At 35.7% G+C, this 23,627-nt stretch overlaps 1 protein-coding gene across 9 annotated transcripts in view; it reads left to right on the top strand.

The window, feature by feature from the left end:
- The window catches only part of CTNNA2 (catenin alpha 2), a 1,198,185-nt gene that overhangs the window by 1,137,791 nt on the left and 36,767 nt on the right, over positions 1-23,627 (top strand). For 8 of the 9 annotated variants that reach the window (XM_055378924.2, XM_019021071.4, XM_019021072.4 and 5 more), the window contains 3 exons: positions 1,672-1,853; positions 16,478-16,583; positions 20,584-20,718. In XM_055378924.2, coding sequence (XP_055234899.1) covers positions 1,672-1,853; positions 16,478-16,583; positions 20,584-20,718 — 423 coding nt within the window. The remainder of the gene's footprint in view (positions 1-1,671; positions 1,854-16,477; positions 16,584-20,583; positions 20,719-23,627) is intronic. The other variant, XM_019021073.4, reaches the window with a different exon arrangement.

Here is a 23,627-nt window from a genome sequence, read left to right as displayed (position 1 = left end):
CTATTAGACCTTAGTTATAGTCCTTCCAAATTTATTCGCTCACACAGGGAGAAGATTTATAATTTAGGAAGCATTTTTCTTGTGTTATTTTACTTGTTCATTGCAGAAACTGCAGTCCCCCAAACTGTACTCTCTTGGTCTGTCTTCTGGAAAATATGTGTATCCCAGAAGCAGGGGAATTGGAAGTACCTATTCACATTCCCCTGTCTGTGAAGCAGGCTGCATACAGTTTTGGGAGGATGTGATACGGTGATGACAGACATTTCATTCAGGGCTTGCTACCTAAATGGTGTTTAACAAATATAGTTGATTCTCATTACTCCTGATAGTTATGTTCTATAAAGTCATCATGAACATTTAATTAGCAAATATTTAATCATTGGTCCTAGGGGAAATACAGCAGTAGGTTCCTCAGAGCTGCCAGTCAAGACATTTTCTTCAACTGATCAATACGTAACTATGTTTAATGGGTGTTTCTGTTTAGACACTTTATATTTTTGATTCATTAACATTGAACTCACAGCCAATAACTCTGTAACTCATGCCTGAATGAAGCTTAACTAACACATGTGTTTTCTCCATAAGGCACATGCCCGCCTTCTCGTGCTCAGGGACACTAGACGCACTTCAGCACCATGCTTGGAGCCATTTTAAACAGCAAAGTTACTAACAAAAAGCACAAAGATATGAAAAATGTAGCATTAAATAGACTGCAAAAAGTACACTTGTTTACAGTATGAGAGCTGAAAAAGGAAGGCAGAGCATTGCCTTGTTCAACCTCATCTGGGAATGTGCATGTCACGCAACTTAATTTTTTTGCTGCTCTGCCCACATTTGCAAATGACCATGAAAATGCTACAAGCCTTGATTTTGGGGTTACAAATATATTTTAGAGAGTAGGCAAATTGGCAAATGAAGAATCCATGAATAAGAAGACTGCAGTTCTCCTTTTTCTACATTTTCTTACCTAGCAGTTATTGAAAATGAACCCATGCTTCCTAATTTTATCCTTTATCCCATTATAACTTTTCTGCCTACGTACTCAAAGGCTTTAACAAGGAGCCACAGGCATGCCACCACCCTAAAGGAGATGGGGGAGGGCTGAGAGTAGGCACACCATCCCTGGAGTGCCCTGGGCAGGGGATTTTTGTTTGGCATCTCTCTGTAGACACCTTCACTTACACTCATAGAAAGTAGCCCCGTCCTCCCCCACTTGGATGCTCAGATAGTGTTTAAAATTCCTCTCCTTTCCAGCGACAGAAGGCCGTTTTTCTTTTTTCCCTTCTCTGAACAGATTTCAGTGTTGAAAGAGGTGCATTCTTTCATCTGGTAAAAGTTTCCTGAGACCAAATATAAAAATTGTCAAGAATAGCTTCTTTTGAACAAACATATGCCATCAAAGCGGCAGAGAAGTTCTGTTATTGCCAGTGCGCACGTAGCTTTGGATATCTCTGTATTTTTCATATATGGGAGTGGGACGGGGACTTTGGGGAGCTTATCAGCCTGTGCTCGTGGCCTCCCTGGAATGGAGAAAGACGTGCTTTCCGGAATGGCAGGGTAGCTCATAAGCCTTTGCAGGGTCTGGCTCTTCCATCCGCAGAAGGCAGAGTCAACATACGGTCTGTACTTCCTTTGTCACCGTCACTCACGCTTTTTCTGTAACCCACGCAGGCCATCATGGCGCAACTACCGCAGGAGGAGAAGGCAAAAATAGCTGAGCAGGTGGAGATATTCCATCAAGAGAAAAGCAAGCTGGATGCAGAAGTGGCCAAATGGGACGACAGCGGCAATGATATCATTGTACTGGCCAAGCAGATGTGTATGATCATGATGGAAATGACAGACTTCACAAGGTGAGGCCCAGAGCCAGGGAGCTGAAGATTTTTTCATTAAACCCAGAAGTGTAGCAGTGTGTATTAGCATGTGAAAGCCTGCTGAAAAATTAAAATATACCAACGCAAGGTGGTGGTATTATAAATTTACATGTATAAGTCAAAATGATCTGGACTTAATTCCTAGCAGATAGGTATATCTTTTTGGTCAAGGAGAATAGATTCAATGTTGTAATTATTGTTGTTATAATTATCTACCCTAAGGCAGTCATAAAATCAAACCCCGGGGGATGGGTGACTCATCTTTGGTCTGTGCTATTTTGCAATATGCTTAAGTATTATTCTGAAGATAAAGTGAATGATTTGTTAATATCCCTTTGGAAAAATATGTACCTCTGTGTGTGTGTGTGTGTGTGTGTGTGTGTGTGTGTGTGTGCGCACGCATGTATACATATAGTATGTTGTAATATTAGCTTGTGATCTAGCATTAATTTAAGCTCACATTTTATTCTTACATATTAAGAATCAGATACAACAATCTAAGATTCCGTTGTTTTCACAGAGAAATTAAAGTTGTATAAGATTTATTTCCTTTAGCTCTGAGCTAGTACCTTTGACAAATCAAGTGACCAGTCAGAATTTTGTCAGGAGACTTTTCTTCAACAAGGGTTAGTGCTCTTTTCTATCATTGCATTTTGGTCTCTTCTTTAAAAGATGATATCTCTGCCCTTTCAACACAAAGGACAAACCAAGGGAGAGCAAAACTCAGTAGGAACCTCCCTGAATTTTGAATCAGAATATCAGGTGATTTGGGGGCAAGTCTCTTACTCTCTATTTGCGAAATGGTGAAATAACACTTGTCTTATCAACTTCAGAAGAGAGTTTTAAAATCCAAAGAGATAATGCAAGTATAAATTATGCTGTCATACAAATATAAACTATGGTTTTACTGTAGTTTTTTTTTCTGGAAAACACACATATACGCGAAGATGTTTTAATGATTTAACGTGGCATTTGTTATTGAAATAATGTAAGATATATGGGAATGTCAAGACATCATCTGATGGGTGACAACTTTTTTTAATGGTTGTTGAATGCTTCTAATGAGAAAAGGCTAGAATTGATTATAAGTTATAATTTAATATGGAACATCTCTGCGTCACCCCCTTTGCCTCTGGCCAGTATGTACTAATGACATAGCTTGGCCCTTTTTCCCAATATTCTAAAATTATTTTTTTTACTTCAGTGGAATGATTTTACTGTTATGAAGGAGCCCTTTGAGACTTTTAAATGTCATTGTATTCATTAGAAGTTCATATTTGTACATTTGGTTAGTTTTTGTGGACTTCACACATTTATTTCACAAAGCGTAACAGCAGGAAAAAAGTCTGAGCCATTATTTCAGCCTGAAACTTCTACAAATCAGACGATTATGGCAGCCTCAGTCATTGTTTCTCAAGGCCTGTGATGACTTAATTTGCTTGCTTTCAACATTTTATTAGTACTTTACCTGATGGTTATTATCCAGTCCATTAATAGCATCACTTGAACAAATAATCTCAGTAAAGTGAATAATGAATCTGGTCATGTTACTAGTTTTGATCAGGAGCACACACTTGAACAAATAATCTCAGTAAAGTGAATAATGAATCTGGTCATGTTACTAGTTTTGATCAGGAGCACATTTTATAATTCTCTAGATTATATAACTGTGGTCAAGGCACAGTTATAAAAGATATATTTGAGGGGTCTTGTTACATGGTGTTAAATAAGACACATGTCTGTTAGTCAAAGTATAGTTTTAAAAATGAGAAGAAGGTGTCTTCAATTTCATAGGGATTTCATATCATTATGCTGATTTAAATAATGAAATGTCTAGGGAGCTACTAGTTACAATTTTTCCCACTGCATGATGAGTCGTTTTGTGTTCTTTTTGTTAGGGCAAAGGGAGGAGTATAGTAATTAATGACTGGAGAACCCGAGTAGACTGTGCGTTTGAAATGCAACATAGGAAGTTGAGGCTTCGTTGCTGCCTCCATCTGCACAGCCTGTTTTTTTTTTTTTTGTTTTGTTTTGTTTTGTTTTGCAAACAGACAGCTGACTAGTGCCTTTCTTTGTGGCCTCTCACCTAAGTTCACTATATTTGACCTTATACATTGTTATTATTGCCCTTCCACTTGCATATTCCACTTCAAGGAGGAATAATTTTAGCTCCATAACTCTAAACATTCTTAAGTACCATTTTCTCTTATTTAAAGAATGGATGTAGCTGATTAGGAATTGAAACTTGGCTACTCTCCATAATGTGTATGTGTAAAGGGCATGTGGGTACACAATACCCTGGCATTTATTATCTTGTTGTTTTATTCTTATCACTAGCTAATTCATTAATTTGATTCAGTAATCTCAATGATATTCACTCCATTGTTATTAAAATTGGAAGGGTCTGCCTCATCATATGTGTCATAACTTCTTCATGGAAGATAAAACTGATTATGCCTCATGTCTTTTTCCCATTCAGTTCTTGATTTCCATCTCATGGACAATGGCAGAAGCACCATCCTGCATGGAGTGAATGCATGCTTTTCATGTCATTTTTCAGAAAGAAATCGCATGTTGCTAGTCTTGTGTCCCAATAACAAAAGGTGTGCAGATAGCAACAGCTCAAGTTTAATTGTACAGCAAAGAGCAAAGCTGCTTTTAGAATCAAACTTAAGTTCTAATCTTCAACAGTTTTGAGACTAAGAAAAAAAAACTTTCAGAGTACAACTGACTGTAAAATACTGAGCACTAGACTCAAAAATCATATAATCATTCTATATTTCCCAAACCTGATTTTCTGGCTTACTTCACATGCTCAGTACCTCACTTAGGGAGCGCTTTACTGGTCTTTCAGTTCCAATTCTCTGCTCATCCAGGCCACATCTGCCCAGTGAAGGGCAACCATCCAGCTTCCTTTGCACCAAAAGTTTCGTTAGTTCCTGTTTTCACAAATAAAAATCCTTGTGTTTGCTCTCCAAGGCCTACCTTTCTTGACCTTTAGGCTTCTGTCCTAATTTTGTACATGTTTAACATCTGACCTTACAACCTATTCCAAAAAGTACCTGGAATAGTTCAACTTGTGATTCTGTAGTTCCACCTGAGTTCTCGAAATTCCCCAGATTCACTCAGCTGTTCTACTGTGCTGTCTTCATACTGCTTCAGCTGATTAGTGAAATGCAGCTGATTAGTAAAATTTCCCAAGCATATTCAGAAGCCTCTGAAAAGTGACTTTTATGGTTCGATACATTTGCAAATACCCTTTTTATGTGCTATATCTCATGATTGGAGAGTCACATTTGGTATTAACATGTTAGAGGTATTGAGAAGGCATAAAAAATACGTTGGATTAACTCAGAATTTGAATTTTGAATACTAAGTATATTAACTCAGAATATACTGAGGCATAGATTTTTCACATTAGTACTTATTACCTTCTCACAAAATAAATGTGAATTAGTTCATAAATGGTGATGTGACAGCAGTAATGCGGTAATACTTTTCCTTGACTTTCTTTTTTGGAGTGACCACTTCACAGGAAAGACTCCAGATACTGACCTTTGCATCAGAATTACCTATGTCCTAAAGAGAGAATGTTTCAAGAATCTATATAAGTAGAGATAATTATATGACTTGATGCTCTTTCCAAGGAAACTGAAAACATACTCCAGATGGGACAATATATTGCTCCTGCATTAAGAACATGAGATTACCCATAGCATCTTTTAAAACCCACAGAATAGAAAATCTGGTCTAAGGTAGGAAAACACAAGGGCTGTGGGTCGCAATTTTAAAATGGGGAGATACAACCAATGTGGCCAGTCTTCTTGTCGATATTGTCTTCCACGGATAGGAAGACTCAAACTTCTGACGCTTTCATGGATGTGATTTTTTTTTCTTTCTTTTTTTGTTTGTTTGTTTGTTTTGCTGTTGGCTATTTGTTTCTTGTTTCAGTCCCCACCTCACATTATCTAAATGACTGTAGCTCATTTTGACTTGTGCTGTCCAATACAGTAGCCACTAGCCATATATGACTACTTATATTGTTTTTCTATTATGGTATACATCATGAAGTTTACCATCTCAATCCTTTGTAAGTGTACATTTCTATGGCATTCAGTACATTTACACTGTTGTGCAACCATTACCACCCTCCATCTCCAGAACGTGTTCATCTTCCTCAACAGATACTCTGTACTTACTGAATGTAAACTCCCCATCTGCCTTCCATTTCTATGAATTTGACTAATATAGGTATCTCATATAAGTTGAGTCACACAATATTTGTCCTTTTGTGACTGGCTTATTTCATTTAGCATAATGTCTTCAAAGTTCATGCATATATTGTAGCATATACTCAAATGCTTTTCCTTTTAAAGGTTTAATAATGTTCCATTGAATGCATATACCACCCACATTTTCTTTATCCACTCATCTCTTAATAGGCACTTGGGTTGCTTCCACCTTTTGGCTATTATGAATAATGCTGCACTGTACATGAGTGTATAAGTATATAAGTTCCTGCTTTCATTTCTTTTAAGTGTATACCCAGAAGTGGAATTGCAGGATCATATAGTAATTCTTTTAAATGTTTGAGGAATCACAATATTATTTTTCACAGTGGCTGCACCATTTTACATTCCCACCAGCAATACAAAAGTGTTCAAATTTTTCCACAATGGTCAAATTTCTCCACATCCTTGCCAAAACTTGTTTTCTGTTTTTTTCTTGATAGTAGCCATCCTAATGGATGTGAAGTGGTGTCTCATGGTGGTTTTAATTTGTATTTCCCTAATGATTAATTATGTTGAACATCTTTCCTATGCTTATTGGCATTGTATATCTCCTTTGGAACAATGTCTATCCAAGTCTTTTGCCCATTTTTTAGTTGGGTTGTTTGTTTGCTTTTTTGTTGTTGAGTTGTAGGAGTCCTTGGTATATTCCAGATATTAATTTCTTATCAGGAATTACAAATTCCTGATAAAGAATTACTATTTTCTCTCATTTTATTGGTTTCTTTTTCACTATTTGTTGATAGTGTTCTTTGACACACACAAGTTTTTAATCTTGAAGTTCAACATCTATTTTTTTTCTTTTGTTGCTTATACTTTTGGTGTCATATCCAAGAAATTATTACCAAATCCAATGTCATGAAGTTTTCTCCTGTGTTTTCTTCTTCGAGTTTTATACTTTAGTTCTTATGTTTAGGTCTTTCATCCATTTTTAGTTAATTTTTAAATGAGGTATAACATGAGGACTGCTGCTGCTTTTGCATGTAGATAATCCAGTTTTACCAGCACCATTTATTGAAAACACTGCCCTTTTTCAAGACCCAAATCTTAGCAAAAATCTTAGTACGTTTGTGGAAAATCATTTGACCTTATATATATAAGGGTCTATTTCTGAACTCCATTCTATTCCATTGGTCTCTATGTCTGTCTGTATGCCAGTGTGACACTATTTTGATTATTGTAAGTTTTAAAATCAGAAATTGTGAGGCCTCCAATTTTTGTTCTTTTCAAAATTGCTTTGGCTATTTGTGTTGCCTTGAGAGTCCATGTTAATTTTAGGATGGATTTTTAAATTTTGGCCAAAATGCCTTTGGGTTTTGATAGGGATTACAGTGAATCTGTAGATCTCTTTCAGTAGTATTGACATCTTAATATTAAGTCTTCCAATCCACATTTATTGAATGACTTTCCATTTACTTTTGTAATTTCAACAATATTTTGTAGTTTTCAGCATGCAAGTCTTCTGACTCCTTGGTTAAGCTTATTCCTAAACATTTAATTTTTTTGATACTGTTCTAAATGGAGTTATTTTCTTCATTTTCTTTTAGGATTTTTTTATTACTAGTGTCTAGAAACATTTTGTATCCTGCAACTTGCCTGAATTCAATTATTAGTTTTACCAGGACTTTTTTTTAAGAATCTTAAGCATTTTCTACATGTAAGATCATGTCACCTGTTAACAGAGATAATTTTGCTTCTTCCTTTCCAATTTGAATGCCTTTTAGTTCTTTAACTTGCCCGATTGCACTGGCTGGGATTTCCGGTACTATGTTGAATAGGAGTGGCAAGAGCAGGCATCCTTGCTTTGATCCTGGTCTTAGAGGTAAAGCTTTTATTATTCACCATTGAGTATGAATAAAGTAAGCTGTGGGTTTTAAAATTTTCATTAAGATGAAATAAAGCTGAAACATTGTTTGACAGTTTTTTTAAAAGCTAAAAACATGTGTGGTGTTATTTCTGAGGTCTCTGTTATGTTCTGTTGGTGTATATGTCTGTTTTGGTACCAGTACCATGCTGTTTTGGTTACTGTAGCTTTGTAGTTTAGTTTGAAGTCAGGTAGCATGATGCCTCCAGCTTTGTCCTTTTTGCTTAGGATCGTCTTGGCTATACAGGCTTTTTTTGTTCCATATGAAATTTAAAGTAGTTTTTTCTAATTCTGTGAAGAAAGTCAATGGAAGCTTGATGGGAGTAGCATTGAATCTATAAATTACTTTGGGCAGTGTGGCCATTGTCACAATATTGATTCTTCCTATCCATGAGCATGGAATGTTTTTCCATTTGTTTGTGTCCTCTCTCATTTCCTTGAGCAGTGGTTTGTAGTTCTCCTAGAAGAGGTTCTTCACATTACTTATAAGCTGTATTCCTAGTTATTTTATTCTCTTTGTAGTAATTGTGAATGGAAGTTCACTCATGATTTGGCTCTCTGCTTGTCTATTGTTGATGTATAGGAATGCCTGTGATTTTTGCACACTGATTTTGTATCCTGAGACTTTACTGAAGTTGCTTATCGACTTAAGGAGTTTTTTTGGGCTGAGACAAGGTTGTTGTTTTTTTTTTTTTTTTTTTTTTTTGAGATGGAGTCTTGCTCTGTTGCCAAGGCTGGAGTGCAGTGGCACGATCTGGGCTCACTGCAAGCTCCACCTCCTGGGTTCATGCCATTCTCCTGCCTCAGCCTCCCGAGTAGCTGGGACTACAGGTGCCCGCCACCATGCCTGGCTAATTTTTTTTTTTGTATTTTTAGTAGAGATGGGGCTTCACCGTGTTCGCCAGGATGGTCTTGATCTCCTGACTTCGTGATCTGCCCACCTTGGCCTCTCAAAGTGCTGGGATTACAGGCCTGAGCCACCGCATCAGGCCAACAAGGGGTTTTTCTAAGTACACAATCATGTCATCTGCAAACAGAGACAATTTGACTTCTTTTCTTTCTATTTGAATACACTTTATTTCTTTTCGTTTCCTGATTGCCCTGGCCAGAACTTCCAATACTATGTTGAATAGGAGTGATGAGAAAGGGCATCCTTGTCTTGTGTCCGTTTTCAAAGGGAATACTTCCAGCTTTTGCCTATTCAGTTTGATATTGGGTATGGGTTTGTCGTAAATAGCTCTCACTATTTTGAGGTATGTTCCATCAATGCCTAGTTTGTTGAGAGTTTTCAACATGAAGTGATGTTGAATTTTATCGAAGGCCTTTTCTTCTTCTATTAAGATAATCATGGTTTTTGTCACTGGTTCTGTTTATGTGACTAATTACATTTATTGATTTGCCTGTGTTGAACCAACCTTGCATCCCAGGGATGAACTCAACTTGATCATGGTGGATAAGCTTTATGATGTGCTGCTGGATTCGGTTTGCCAGTATTTAACTGAGGATTTTTGCATCAATGTTCATCAGGGATATTGGCCTTGACAACCATCTGATCTTTGACAAACCAGACAAAAACAAGCAATGTGGAAAGGATTCCCTATTTAATAAATGGGTGCTGGGAAAACTGGCTAGCCATATGCAGAAAACTGAAACTGGACCCCTTCCTTACACCTTATACAGAAATTAACTCAACATGGACTAAAGACTTAAATGTAAAACCCAAAACCAAACAAACAAACAAACAAAAACCCTAGAAGAAAACGTAGGCACAACTATTCAGGACATAGGCGTGGGCAAAGACTTCATGACTAAAACACCAAAAGCAATTGTAACAAAAACCAAAATTGACAAATGGGATCGAATTAATCTAAAGAGCTTCTCCACAGCAAAAGAAACTAGCATCAGAGTGAACAGGCAACCTACAGAATGGGATAAATTTTTTATAAATTACCCATCTGACAAGGGTCTAATATCCAGAATCTACAAGAAACTTAAACACATTTACAAGAAAAAAAACACCACCTTCAAAAAGTGGGCAAAGGATATGAACAGACACTTGTCAAAAGAAGACATTTATGTGGCCAACAAACATTAAAAAAGCTCATCATCACTGATCATTAGAGAAATGCAATTCAAAACCACAATGAGATATCATCTCATGCCAGTCAGAATGGCGATCATTAAAAAGTCAGGAAACAATAGATGCTGGCAAGGCTGTGGTGAAATAGGAATGTTTTTACACTGTTGGTGGGAGTGTAAATTAGTTGAACCATTGTGGAAGACAGTATGGTGATTACTCAAAGATCTAGAACCAGAAATAATACCATTACTGGACATACACCCAAAGGATTATAAATCATTCTACTACAAAGACACATGCATATGTATGTTTATTGCAGCGCTATTTACAATAGCATAGACTTGGAACCAACTCAAATGCCCATCAATGATAGACTGGATAAAGAAAATCTGGCACATATACACCATGGAATAGTATTCAGCCATAAAGAAGAATGAGATCATATTAATTGCAGGGACATGGATGAAACTGGAAGCCATCATTCTCAGCAAACTAACAAAGGAACAAAAAAACACCACATGTTCTCACTCATAAGTAGGAGTTGAACAATGAAACACATGGACACAGGGAGGGGAACAACACACACTGGGGCCTGTCAAGGGTTGGGGAGCAAGGGAAGGAAGAGCATTAGGACAAATACCTAACACGTGTGGGGCTTAAAACCTAGATGACAGGTTGATAGGTGCTGCAAACTACCATGCCACATATAAACCTATGTAACCTGTACATTCTGCACACATAGCGTAGAACTTAAAGTAAAAAAAAAAAAAAAAAAAAAACTCAAAAAACTAAAAAGGGATTTACTACAGGACCCAGATATTTTGCTCTCAGACATTTATCCAGAGACGTAAAAACTTGTATTCACCCCAAACCCTATATATAAACATTTACGTCAGGTTTATTTGTAATAGTCCCACACTGGAAACTACTCAAATGTCCTTCATTGGGCAAATGGTTAAATGGTTAAGCAAACTATGTTACATCTATGCCACAGACTACCACTCAGCAATAAAAATACATGCAATGATTTGGATAAACCTTTAGATAATTATGCTGCGTGAAAAACAGTTATCTCAAATATTTCATACTGTATGATTCCATTTAGATGGCATTCCTGACATAACAAACTTGTAGAGGTAGAGAAGAGATTCATGATTAGGAGTATGTTAGGGATGGGTTAAACGGTATAAACAGTATGAGAGAAACTTGTGGTAATAGTACAGTTCTGTGTCTCAATTGTAGTAGTTACATGAAGCTATACTTACACAAGTGCATAAAAAATAGTGAAAGATGAATATTCACTATGGATTTTACCGATATCAATTTCCTGGTTTTGCTATTGTACTGTAGTCATATAAGATATTAACACTGAGAAAGTCTGGGAGAAGAATGAATAGGACATTTCTATACATATCTCTGAATTTCCACAGAATCTGTAATATTTCAAAATAAAAAGTTAAAAATAGAAGACAAACTTAAATAAAATTAAACTTAGTTCCTTAGCCACACTAGCCATATTTTAAGTGTTCTATAATTACGTGTGGCTAGTGACTCCATATTGGATAGTGCAGAATTATAGAATGAACATCATTACAGAAATTCTGTTAAAATTGCTATAGACACTCGGATGTCTGAAGGACCTTTAGAATCCACTTGAAACCTATGCGATGATAGCATTAAAAGAACATGCTACCCTTGCTACATAAGCCAAATTCAAGGTCTTCTCTTTTAAAGATATGGTTATTATTCCACAGTTATTCTTCAGCTACCAGTAAGGGCAGCCACACAATCTGTTATGTAAGCAAAAGGAAATGAGTAACTTTGGTCCCCTACCTCCAGAAATGGCACAACTATTTTTTTTCTATTTCCCTTCTCTTCTGTTCATGATGTGGGGAAACTGGGTCATGTCACTAACTTTGTGCTCATTTAAAGAAACCTGGGCCTTGAAACTTTCTCAGAAGGGTGTTGCATCATGCTCAGAACCACATATGAGATATTCAGGATTTCCCAGATGATTCAAATAATTTTCTTTATTTTACACATGACTTTAACTGCATTTTAGTAGTTCAAATTTTTTTTAATTTTAATTTTTATTATTATACTTTAAGTTTTAGGGTACATGTGCACAATGTGCCGATTAGTTACATATGTATACATGTGCCATGCTGGTGTGCTGCACCCATTAACTCGTCATTTAGCATTAGGTATATCTCCTAATGCTATTCCTCCCCCCTCCCCCCACCCCAAGTAGTTCAAATTTTTATGAATATTTAGACAATTGAATTTGGCAGTTGACAGTTTTTCTCATGTTATTTTTCTGGGTATTTTTGCATTCTGTGTTTATATTTTATAGTAATACATTTACTTATACAGAATTTAAAGATAAAAGGGAATAAAATTTAAAAATAAAATTGGGAAACGATTAACTTTGCAATGTATTGTCCAGGGACAATTGGTTACTGGTTGGAAAAATAAAGAGTGTGATTCCTATCTCACCCTATACAAAAGGCATAAACTGTAGGTGGATTTAATATCTAAATATAAAAAGGAAACTTTAAAATTTTAGAATAAAATGGAAGGATATTTTCAATTACCTTGGGATACGGAAGAGCTTCTTAAAGAATGTATGAAAAGCACAAACTGTAGTGTAAATGATGAATACATTTGACTACAATAAAATTAAAATTTATATTTTAAAAACTGTAAAAAAAGAAACCTAACATATAGACGAAGACTAGAAGTAATTTGCAATATAACAAAAGATCAGAATCCAAAATACCTGAAGAGCTTAGATAAGCAATTTAGAAAAAGAGTCAATAGAAACATAAGCAAAAGATTTGAAAAGACAACTCAGAGAAAATATATAAATCATTAATAATGATCAATAAATGATGAAGAGACTCAGTCTCCTCTGTCATAACAGAAATGAAAATTAATTTTTTAATAACCATCAGCTTGACAAGAAAAAGTGAATACATTTTAACATCTAAACGACTGAGCATATCTACAGAAAAATAAATATGTCACTTTCCGCCTCCTTCTGGGCTCAAGCAAACCTCTCACATCAGCCTCCCAGTAGCTGGGACTATAGGATGGTCTTGAGCCCCTGCAAGTGATCTACCAGCCTCTGCCTCCCAAAGTGCTGGGATTACAGGTGTGAGGCACCTGTCAGTATACGACTTTAATTAAAGGAACTTGTACAACTATCACCCAGCTCAAGAAACCTTCATAAACCTTTTCTAAGTCACAATACCTTTATTCTCGACTAGTTGTAACTATTACCTTGAGCTTTTTCAAGATCTGATGACGGTCTACAGGGGAAAAAGCCCTGAACTTTGTAGCATTTGCTGATGTCCAGGAAGTAAATATTCCCATTATGGCAGATTTCAAGCTCCCAGCATTTCAACTGGCTTGCCCAGTTCCTAAAAACCTAACAAATAATTCTCGTATGTATAAGCCTACTCCAGCACTCATGTCAATTCTGTCATTTCTTTGGGTTTTCTTCTTTTTGTGTGTGTGTGTGTACCACCTAAGTGAGCATCTTTAAATAGTTTTGTTTTAGTTGCTTCTGGGAATATCAATATTATGTAACTGAATGAAATTACTTTCCTTCTGATATTCTGGAAGAGTTTAAATAGCATTGAGATTATCTTCTCTTTAAAGGTTTAGTTAACTCCTGTAAGAAACCACCTGGATTTACTGACTTTTTTCTTTTTCTTTTTTCTTTTTTTTTGATGAGTTCTATCTGACAACTTTGTTTCTCCCATGGAAATCAGACTGTTTTGATTTTTCAGAATCTCCTTTCTGGTCCGTTTTGATAACTTATATTCTCCTAGAAACTTATTTCATCTGTTTTCACATTTACTTACATATATTTGAGAAAGCAGCTTTGTGATACATTTTTTTGCTTTCTAAGGTTATTGCTGTCTTATCTTTTTTACTTTTGGATATTTTTCTCCTATTTTTTCTTGATAGCATTCTAAATACATTTTCTATATCTTTTTGGTTTAGAGCTAGTTTTAGGATTTATTCATAATTTCTAGTGTTTTGTTTTCTGACTCATTAATCTCTGTTTGTAATTTTATTAGTTTTTTTCCAACCTCTTCTTTCTGAATTCTTGAACCATCTATTTAATTAGTGTTTTTTGTAACTTCCTGTGTGTTAATGTATGTAGTTAAGGCTACTTGTTTTTCTCTGAGCACGTTACATTAGCTGTTAAGAATGAATCATATTTAGAAAAAAAGTGTACTAAATTGTGATTCAGGACACATAGACTTCCATCCTGTTTCTCTCTGTGTGTAGCAGCGTCATTTGGGCATGTTACTTTGTCTTCCTCCCTAGATTTCAGCTTCCCCAACTAGAAAATGAGAAAATATTTGATCTCAAAACTTCTATTTTGCTCTCTAATTTTATGAAATATACCCTCATACCCATGTTGCGACTCCAGTAATTTGAATTGAGTCTACAACATGAATTCTAAAGTCTCAAACTTTTTTTTTCCTAACATACTAGTAAGTCTATGAACTGTAGTCTCTGGTGTAATCAAAAAGACATGCTTCTTTTCATTCTTTGTCTACAATGTGGGGGCCTGAGCATCAAGCAGATTCAGGGTCTATATAGACATTCTTCATTAACTTGGAACATTTTGTCAGAATCAGTCAGCTGATGGAAGTTATTATGGAACGTTCATGAGGAAGCATTTTCCAAGATCCTTTGAAATTCTTGAAATACACAATTATTAGCAATGCAGAATCAAACAGAATGCAGTCTTATTGAATGGGTTAAGATGAAGTTACAACAAATATTGTATCAGAGTAAACATCAGAAAATAGATTTTCTAAGGTCTAGAAATTACAAAGAAATATGCAATAATGAGAATATTATTAAACATTGACAGATTCTGTATCCAAGTGTTCCTTAAAAAATAAAAACCATTTATTTTGTGCTAATAAAAATATGTTAGGGAATAGCAAACAGATTGTCACAGAATCTTTAACTCATCCATATTACATAAAATTCACAAGTGAAATTACTGTCTACATTTTAAAATCTAAGTAGCAACTGCAAAATCAAAGTACTTTGTGGAAGAGTTAATGTCACTACAACAAAATGAAATACCTTAAGTTGTGTGTCTGTCTCTGTATTTAAACGTTAATAGAAACCCAGTATATTTTACTTATACTGACTAATGTAGAAAAATCCAAGAAGGTGAATTAGTAGAGAAATGGAACAAAATATCATTCATTTACATTAGTTTACTGAAAGACATTTTGTCTTCTATTTTATAAAATGTTATTATGTAACAATAGCAATCATTGCCCTCTCTGTATAACCCTACACGGTCTGAATAAATCCCTTCTGAATAGTTTTTCTGTACAGCTCACCACATTTCTAACTAAAGGAATGTAATCTTCCAGCCTTAAAAAACACATTGATTTTTATGCACATAAAGAGACCAGGTTAATTAACGATGCTAAAAATGATAAACATAATTTATTCTTTACCTCTCACAATAAGGGAAAGAAAAGTTATTACATGCTATATTTTGTTTAAAGATTTATGATGCAGCATAATTTCCATTTCCCTTATAATAAATATTTAAAAGACATATAATATTAAACACTTCACCTAATTGCAAACCTTATATGAAAATATTAGGGTTATGGTTTGGAAGCACAAAAACATTTACTGTCACTCAATGCTTTGTACGTTCTTTCATAAATCAGTATCGGAAGCACACAAGCCAACAAAACTCTGAAATTCTGGCCAAACAGTTCCCAGTTATGTGCAAGAGATAATTGCTTCTCAAAGTGCCAAACTGGACTTAAAATTTAAATAATAGAATATAAATATGCTGGACATGAGTAGGAAGATAATGCATATGCATTTATTTTGGCTAGAGTCTGCTTAAAATTTGGAATTTTTTACTTATGACCTGTATAAGCTTGGATACGTTACTAGATCATTTTAGGCTCATTTTATTTTCTAAATGGGAGTGATGATACCTACTTTGTAGAGTTGTTATAAAGTCAGAATGAGGTAGTCTGTACAACAGCTTTTGGTACACGGTAAGCAACTATAAAATTTTCATTTCTCTTGTGATGATCTTTTATAACTGGCCATTGTTTAGAAATATAGAACTTAATGTGAAAGATAAAATGTGAACATGCACATAAAAATATGGGAAAATATTTCCAAAAATGACTACTAATATAGAACCTGGAGTTAAGCAGGAAAATATTCAAAATTCGGCTAATGTGGCCAGTGCCAAATAAAATACAACACTAGACTCCTGGACAAAGGATATGGTAGGTTGGTCTCTTTCCCATCATTAAGTGGATTTCTAATTATGTTGTATATGTTGTTTCAGAGGCAAAGGCCCATTGAAAAATACATCTGATGTCATTAATGCTGCCAAGAAAATTGCCGAAGCAGGTTCTCGAATGGACAAATTAGCTCGTGCTGTGGCTGATCAGGTAACAGAAGAGGGAAGGGTGGGCACATGCTGAGTGGAGTCATTAATTAGCACTTGGGTTTTGTAACTAGTTTTATGCACCCTATAAAATGCCTCTGAAGAATGAATCAGAGGGGAGAATCACTGATATTTTACACACTGGTATCTGCCTCTCCTGACACTGTGCTGGTGGCAAACGTAGATTTAGCTCAGGAGAGAATGCTAAGGCTTCTGACCAAAATTCCTTGAGAAAGAAGAACATACTACTTAGGAGACACCAGCCCCTGAAGAGTTACGGATTGTCCCAGCCTTCCCCATTCAGAAAGGCAACTATACTGCATAATGAAGGGGGGAAAAGCAGGTTTTTAAATTTTCATTGTTAGGCTCTTGGTTTAAATATATTTTCAGAGATTCCTACCTAATGCCCTCTTTTGTTTAATTCATGGTGCTTATCACATTTAAAAAATGTATATTTATTATTGCTTTACTTTTTTTTTCTGTTGCCCCCAGGAAATTTAGGTTGCACATTTTAACTGCCTGACAGAAAGAATAAAGGAGAGAAAAGAGCAACCTGCCTTGTGGTCAGGGAACTGAATTAGCAGAGCTTTAGGGATGTGATGGGTCATGATTTGATGGTTTATTTAAAAAGTTGTCGCAGAATCTACCAGGACTAGAATGGAAACTGGGGGTAGGACAGTCAGGGGCATTTGGAGATCAAAGGGCAGAAACAGGTTGCAGAATCTGGGAGAACATCATGTTTTTAAATGTAGAAATAAGAAACTAGAACTTCACCTTTTCTTATTTAATATGGATCTCACTCTAATGATATTCTTCATAATAACTTATGCTCCACCATAAATGGGATTATTCCACATGATCAAGAACCTTCAGATTTCAGCTTTATTCGAACCCAGACTCAGAGGCATCAGAGATAAATGAAATTCTCAGAGTATCTCTTAATGCTTTCAAACCAAACTAGGATATACATTAAAAGAGTTCTCACCTTGAATGTTTATTTCCCTACTTTTCATTTTATTTGGCTTGAATTGGAACTTTAAAATCCTGTTCTAAATGTTTTGTTGCAATTATGGTCCATTTCTTTTAAGAGTGCTTTAGGTAGTAGACTTTTCCAGGTAACTAACAATTATCCCTATAAGCAATGGTGATTTACAGTTTGAACCACTTTGGATGGATTGTATCATAAAATATAAGTTTTGGAAATAAAATATGTGCTACTATCTACATGGAAATATTAACATGAATTTGCTTAGTATACTGCAGTACATTGATGCAAGCTGGAGATACTGAAAGAGAATTGCATCCTTCTCCATATATGGCTCTAGTCTCTGATGATCTGATGATTTTTGAGTCTTTGTGTTGCTTATTGTAGTTTTCCTCCCTCATTCCTATATATAAGGGTTGCTCCTCTAAATACTTACTGCCTCAGCATCCCAGGCTCTAACATCCTTCATTCAAGTCAATACCAAATTCACACACCTTTAAAGGCTGAAAAAACAAAACAAACAAAACCCCACATGATTTTACTATCAGGATTGCACTTAAAAGTCAAGAGTCAATGAATTCTCATTTTAATTTTATTTTACATTTAAGATGGCTAATCCAAGAAATTTTTTTAACTTTTGACTTTTGGAGAAATGCTTATTGGTTGAGATAACTCAAGTACTATGAGAATTTGAGAACTGCTCACAATTTGTAGGTGTTGAGTGTTAACCCATTGCTATTGCCTAATTTCAGGGCAATATCAACCATGAGGCTTCACAGCATAAACTGAGGGGTTTTTTTCACAGACTTCCATAAGTATTCCAGAAAGTTCATGTAGAGGAGGGAAGAGACAATGTATTTACTTGAAAATATGCATACAAAAAAATTACCAACTAGAAAAGGCCACATTCTTTTTCTGCAGATGTTGAGAAGAGTTGGGATGTGTGGAGTGACCAGAAATTGGCCATCCACCAATTTGTTAGGAAGGACTTCTTGGGAGTGAAAATGAGCGGAGTTTGAATGGCTGTTTCATCATACTTTAAATCTCAATGGTCAAAAGTATTTCTCGGAATCTTTAGGCCCTTCAAGTTCAATAGTTTTGGTAGTGACTTTTGTTTTTGATTTTACATTTTTGGGCTTTTATTTTCAACTATGCAACCTAAAGCATAACTCAAAACAGTTGATATGTGAAAAACACATCAAACACACACACACACACACACACACACACACACACACACCCACCCACCCCAGGATACTACATTTATTTTGAGATTCAGTGACAGAGTATTTAAATGCTACTATTTCACAGTGACTCAAAATAAACAGATTAAGTTTAAATGTAATCCTCTTTGTGGCATTAGTATTGTCATTAGCTGTGAAATAACTTGCAATTTTTGATAAAGAAATCTTCAGAAAAAAATGTTATCAAATTCTGCACCTATTTCCATGATGTAGGAGTTATTTTCCTTGATTCATCATGCCTTTTTAAATGTGTATTTTAACTGCTTTGGTTTAAATAATAGAATAGAATGAGTATTATCAAGGACTGGATTGGTTACATTTATTTTGCCGGAAAATATTTTATAAAGATTTGAGATATGCGTGCCATATAAACTTTTTACGGACTGTTGCATTTTTAATTACTGTTCCATTGAGATAGAACTTTCAGTTTAATTTGCTGCAAGGTATTTGTGTCAAAAGCCTTGTCAGCCCTCTGGGGAGATATCATTTTAAAGTTAATCCCTTTCCGTGTATGGGTCCCTAGAGTAGGATAAATATTACAGTATGAAGTACTTGTAAGAAGCTAAAAACAGTCTCTGTGGAATTCTTTCTTGACAAATGCAGTTAGTGAAAAAATACCGCAATGGTAAGTGTTAAATATAAAAAAATCCCTTTATCATTTATTCAATAGATGGTTATATGTAATCACTGGCTTTACAGTATTGATAAAAGAATTTCCTTTCTTGAGCTTGAGGGAAACTTAGCTCAGAGTCTTTCTGCCATCCTCTCATTCTAAATAAGATACTTCAGTTGTGGCTATAGGTACTTATTTCTTATAGTATTAAGGATCTGGTGATTTTATGTCCTTTACAAGTACCAAATTGATACAGAACGATTAAATGGCCTGGAAGTAGCTCAAGCTGAACCTTTGATAGCAAAAGAAATATGTAGGCATCTCAATTCCTTGGTAGCCATTGGCAGTGAAGCCTCAGAAATGTTTTCAGGAGTCATGTCAATGTCTCTAGAAGTGTTCAGCCAAGCTCTGTGTGTGCTTGATGGACACCCGCTTACTTCGGTCATAATGAAAATCCAAACTCCTTAGCCAGAGTTGACTCCGGTGCGTCCATCAAAGGACTCTGTTGCTACTCTTATGAACTTCTTTCAGCTGGCTTCAGATACATTCTGTCAAATCTGTTTTTCTTACAGTAGTCATGAACCATTTCAGTCTCTCATTTAAAGGCAGGTTATTATGTTGCTTACATTTTGATAAATATTAAATTCCAAAAAGTGTAATAGATTTTTTTATAAGTGAATGATACATTTAGTAGAGAACAAAGGAAACAAATTGATTTTCTTCCCCCAACTAACTGGATTGAAACTGTCCCTTATGCTTGGCAGAGAGTGCCACACAAAGTGATTTACTTTTAGCATCCTTTGGTCCTCTGCATTAAAATAACATTTCACATAGTGAAAGTTGAAGGAAACTGTAAAATATTTAGGTTCCTTTAGAGTTTAGAAGACAGCAGGTAAAAATACTCATAAACATGTATAGAAGTCCCAATAAGACTTTCTGGAATATCTTCAATTTTCTTCTGATAAAATTTTATTAAAGTAGAGCCAACCATTCTAAACTACAGTCCGTGGCCTTTCTAAAATGCACTGTGAAAAAGTTAAGTTAAATGAATGTAATTAAGGTATATGACACTGAAAACTTTTCTTCCTGCAGCTTTTCTATAACAAATGTGAGAAACTGAAGAGTACTTACTAATCAAGATCACTCTTTTAATGTTTTATAGTGTCCTGATTCAGCATGTAAGCAGGATTTATTAGCCTACCTTCAACGAATTGCCTTGTATTGCCATCAGCTTAATATCTGCAGCAAGGTGAAGGCAGAAGTGCAGAATCTGGGAGGAGAGCTCATTGTGTCAGGGGTAAGCTGGACTTGGGCTTCACAATGTAAAGTTCCCACCGTTGCACTTCCAAGGCAAACATTCTTGGCAACAGTACTGCTAAAAACACCAAACTACAGTGATTTATAGGGAGGGCTTTTTTAAAATAAATGTTATCACCATTATTCCAGACCTTACAATAACTCACAAAGAGCAATTTGATTTTCCAATTACCCTGTGTTTATTCTAGCCTTGTAAAATCTCCATTCTTCACAAGAAAACTAATTTTGTAGTCTGGAAACTCATTGCCAAGCTGTGACTATTATAATTATTTGGGGCTTTTGTATATTTACTCATTGTGAGTCTACTTCCTTTTGTTAGTCCTAGTAATTTTCATTCTCTGTTCAGGAGCCAGCCTCTCTATGTGTGGATTGTGTTCACATGTTAGAGATGATGAAAACAATAGGAATTCATTCATCAGGTTCCAATGCATACTAGGTTATCAGTAACCCTTGAAAGCCAGAAGATGTTTGAATTTAATACAGGTTGATGTGCTGTTGCCAAAAACTAACATAATTGTCGAACACTAACAATTATATATTCTTTGCTCAATCACTCCAGTGTTTCCTTTCTCATGAAAATATAATTATCTAGTCCATTTTTATCAAATGCATAGAAATAAGTTCAATAAATATTTAGAAGAATCACAATTTCTTGGCAAGATTTCCAAATATGTGTTGAGGTTCTTCACCTTGGCTTCTTCTCCTCCCTCAACCCCTTTCTCTCAACACAGGGTGCCATTTGTTGCAAATTATTTGCAAGTCCAGAAATGTGGCTCTGACACCTTAGTTCTTTTCCCAGTCAGACATGATGATGCTACCATTTCAAGTGAGTAATTACCAGGCACGTAATATTATCAGCGTGGTGAATACCTTAGGAAAATCAGACTAGTCACAAAGCTCAGTTCTTCCTGAAGCCACTTTTGGAAATTTAGAAGTTTGGCCATTTGGTAAAAACATGTGAACAAATCATTCTTGAACCCAACTGTTTTTGTTCCCATATTGTTTGAGTTGCAGAAAACATAGCTGGGAAAAGAACTGATCTGGCTTGCATAGAGACACCATCTGGAAAGCCTGTTTCATGCAGTCCCACCTAGAGCCCAGTAAACTGGCTATTTTGTGCCTCTTCCCAAAGCACAGTCACCTCTTTGCATTTCCAAAATGATCCTGCTTCAACATTCTTCAACAACCAAGAGCAATCTGTCTTGCAATGTGTCCTTTCTGCCAAGCTGGTAATTACCAAGATTCTCTCGCCAAGAAGTGATCAAATCATTGCATCTTCCTTGCTGCCTTTCTTATCTTCAGCCTTGATGGTATAGTTTCCCATACCACTCAGCTTTCATGTCCATCTGTATATAGCCCCTGTGGAACTGAGTGCTTTTTGTTCAGCTTGCCTTGTGTGCTTTCATTTGTTACTTTCCAATCTTATTATTTACATGGATGCGCAAAGCATCTTTGTGGATCTCAGACTCCACAACTTCATCTGGGCAATTTTTACTAGCAGAGCCGCTCTCCGTCATCCTCTCAGTACCCATTGTTTGTCACTGCCTCCAAAGCTTCATTTCCATTGTCTTTTCCTCATTTAGATGTAGTCCAAACCATCACTGGCTTTTATCACTTGCACTGTTGGCTTTTATAGAGGTGTTTGAGATTGGGAACACCATCAAGAAGGCTGTTCCCTTCTTTGAGTCTTGTTGGCAAAGTTCATAAATCCTTGCATGGGAGAAGGCTTCTTTTAGAAGAATGTTGTTCAACTTGATAATTATTCTGAGGCAAATGCATTATAAAAATTTGCTATATATGCTCTGTCATGGGCCTGCTCTTGGCTTCCTCATGATTTATTCCAAGCTTGATTGCTGTTTGGTTCCACACCTACATCTATAGTCTGCTGTCTTTGCCAACTCTGCCTCCATCTTATTCTTCATGCTCCTTCACTGATGGCCAATGGAGAAAAAAAAAATGAATATGCTTACTGTGCAAAATAGCCACAAATGACTGCTTTCAAAGTTCTGAAAGAGTCAAGAATGTGAGACCCCATACACACACATTTTCAATGATTTTGCCAAGAAAATTACACCCATTTTTTCTGTCATGTGGCATGGCAAAGTTGCTGTTTTTTTTCAGAAGAAGCCATCATAGTTTATTGTACAATCAAAAAAGAAATACTTAAATCTTCTTTCTTTTTTCCCTGTGTTTATACACATGGGATTCAAAGCCACGGCTTCTCTGAAATATATGAAAGCCCCCAGGAAAGTTACATTTGTTAGAAGTCAACCTCTCTACCCAAACAGAAGAGATTTGGACATATTATTTCCATTTTGCCAAGAAAAATGATTTTGATGTCAAAACAGAGAGCCACGTTTTTAGTCTTATGCTGGCATGATGAACATATGTTAAGCAAAATGCACAATTATGTCTTATGTCAGCGTGTTTTTGTTTTATGTGATTCTATGTACACAAACTGAGAAAGGCCTCTTGTGTTGTGTCTGCTTTTTGGCTCGAGAGGTGGGGACAGATAATTCAACAGGTCACGGAGGAGAATGGATACAAAAGCTCTCCAGGCATCATGACGGCGATCTGGAGAAATAAAGCAGTCCAGGATGTGTTTCTGTGTATGCTCATCCACACAACTGCTATCTAAGAAATACCATTGGTTTTCTACCTGGCAATTCGGTTTTTTTTGTCATTGGCTTAAACCTGTGTCAACCAAAAAGTGACGTTCTTATTAAATCTCAAAGTAGAAAATGCATTTGTGAGCCAATTCAGCTTAACCTGGTTACTAAGGGAGTAATGGAAAAGAAAAAATATGATAGAATTGTTAAAGTGAAAGTAGAGGAAACTGAGTTTCAGAAGATTAAACCGTCTATAAATTGGCTTTATTTATTTGCTTAG

This window comes from Gorilla gorilla, chromosome 12 (assembly GCF_029281585.2).
Source record: "Gorilla gorilla gorilla isolate KB3781 chromosome 12, NHGRI_mGorGor1-v2.1_pri, whole genome shotgun sequence".
NCBI classification, from domain to species: Eukaryota; Metazoa; Chordata; class Mammalia; order Primates; family Hominidae; genus Gorilla; species Gorilla gorilla.
This window is presented reverse-complemented; position numbering and strand designations above follow the sequence as displayed.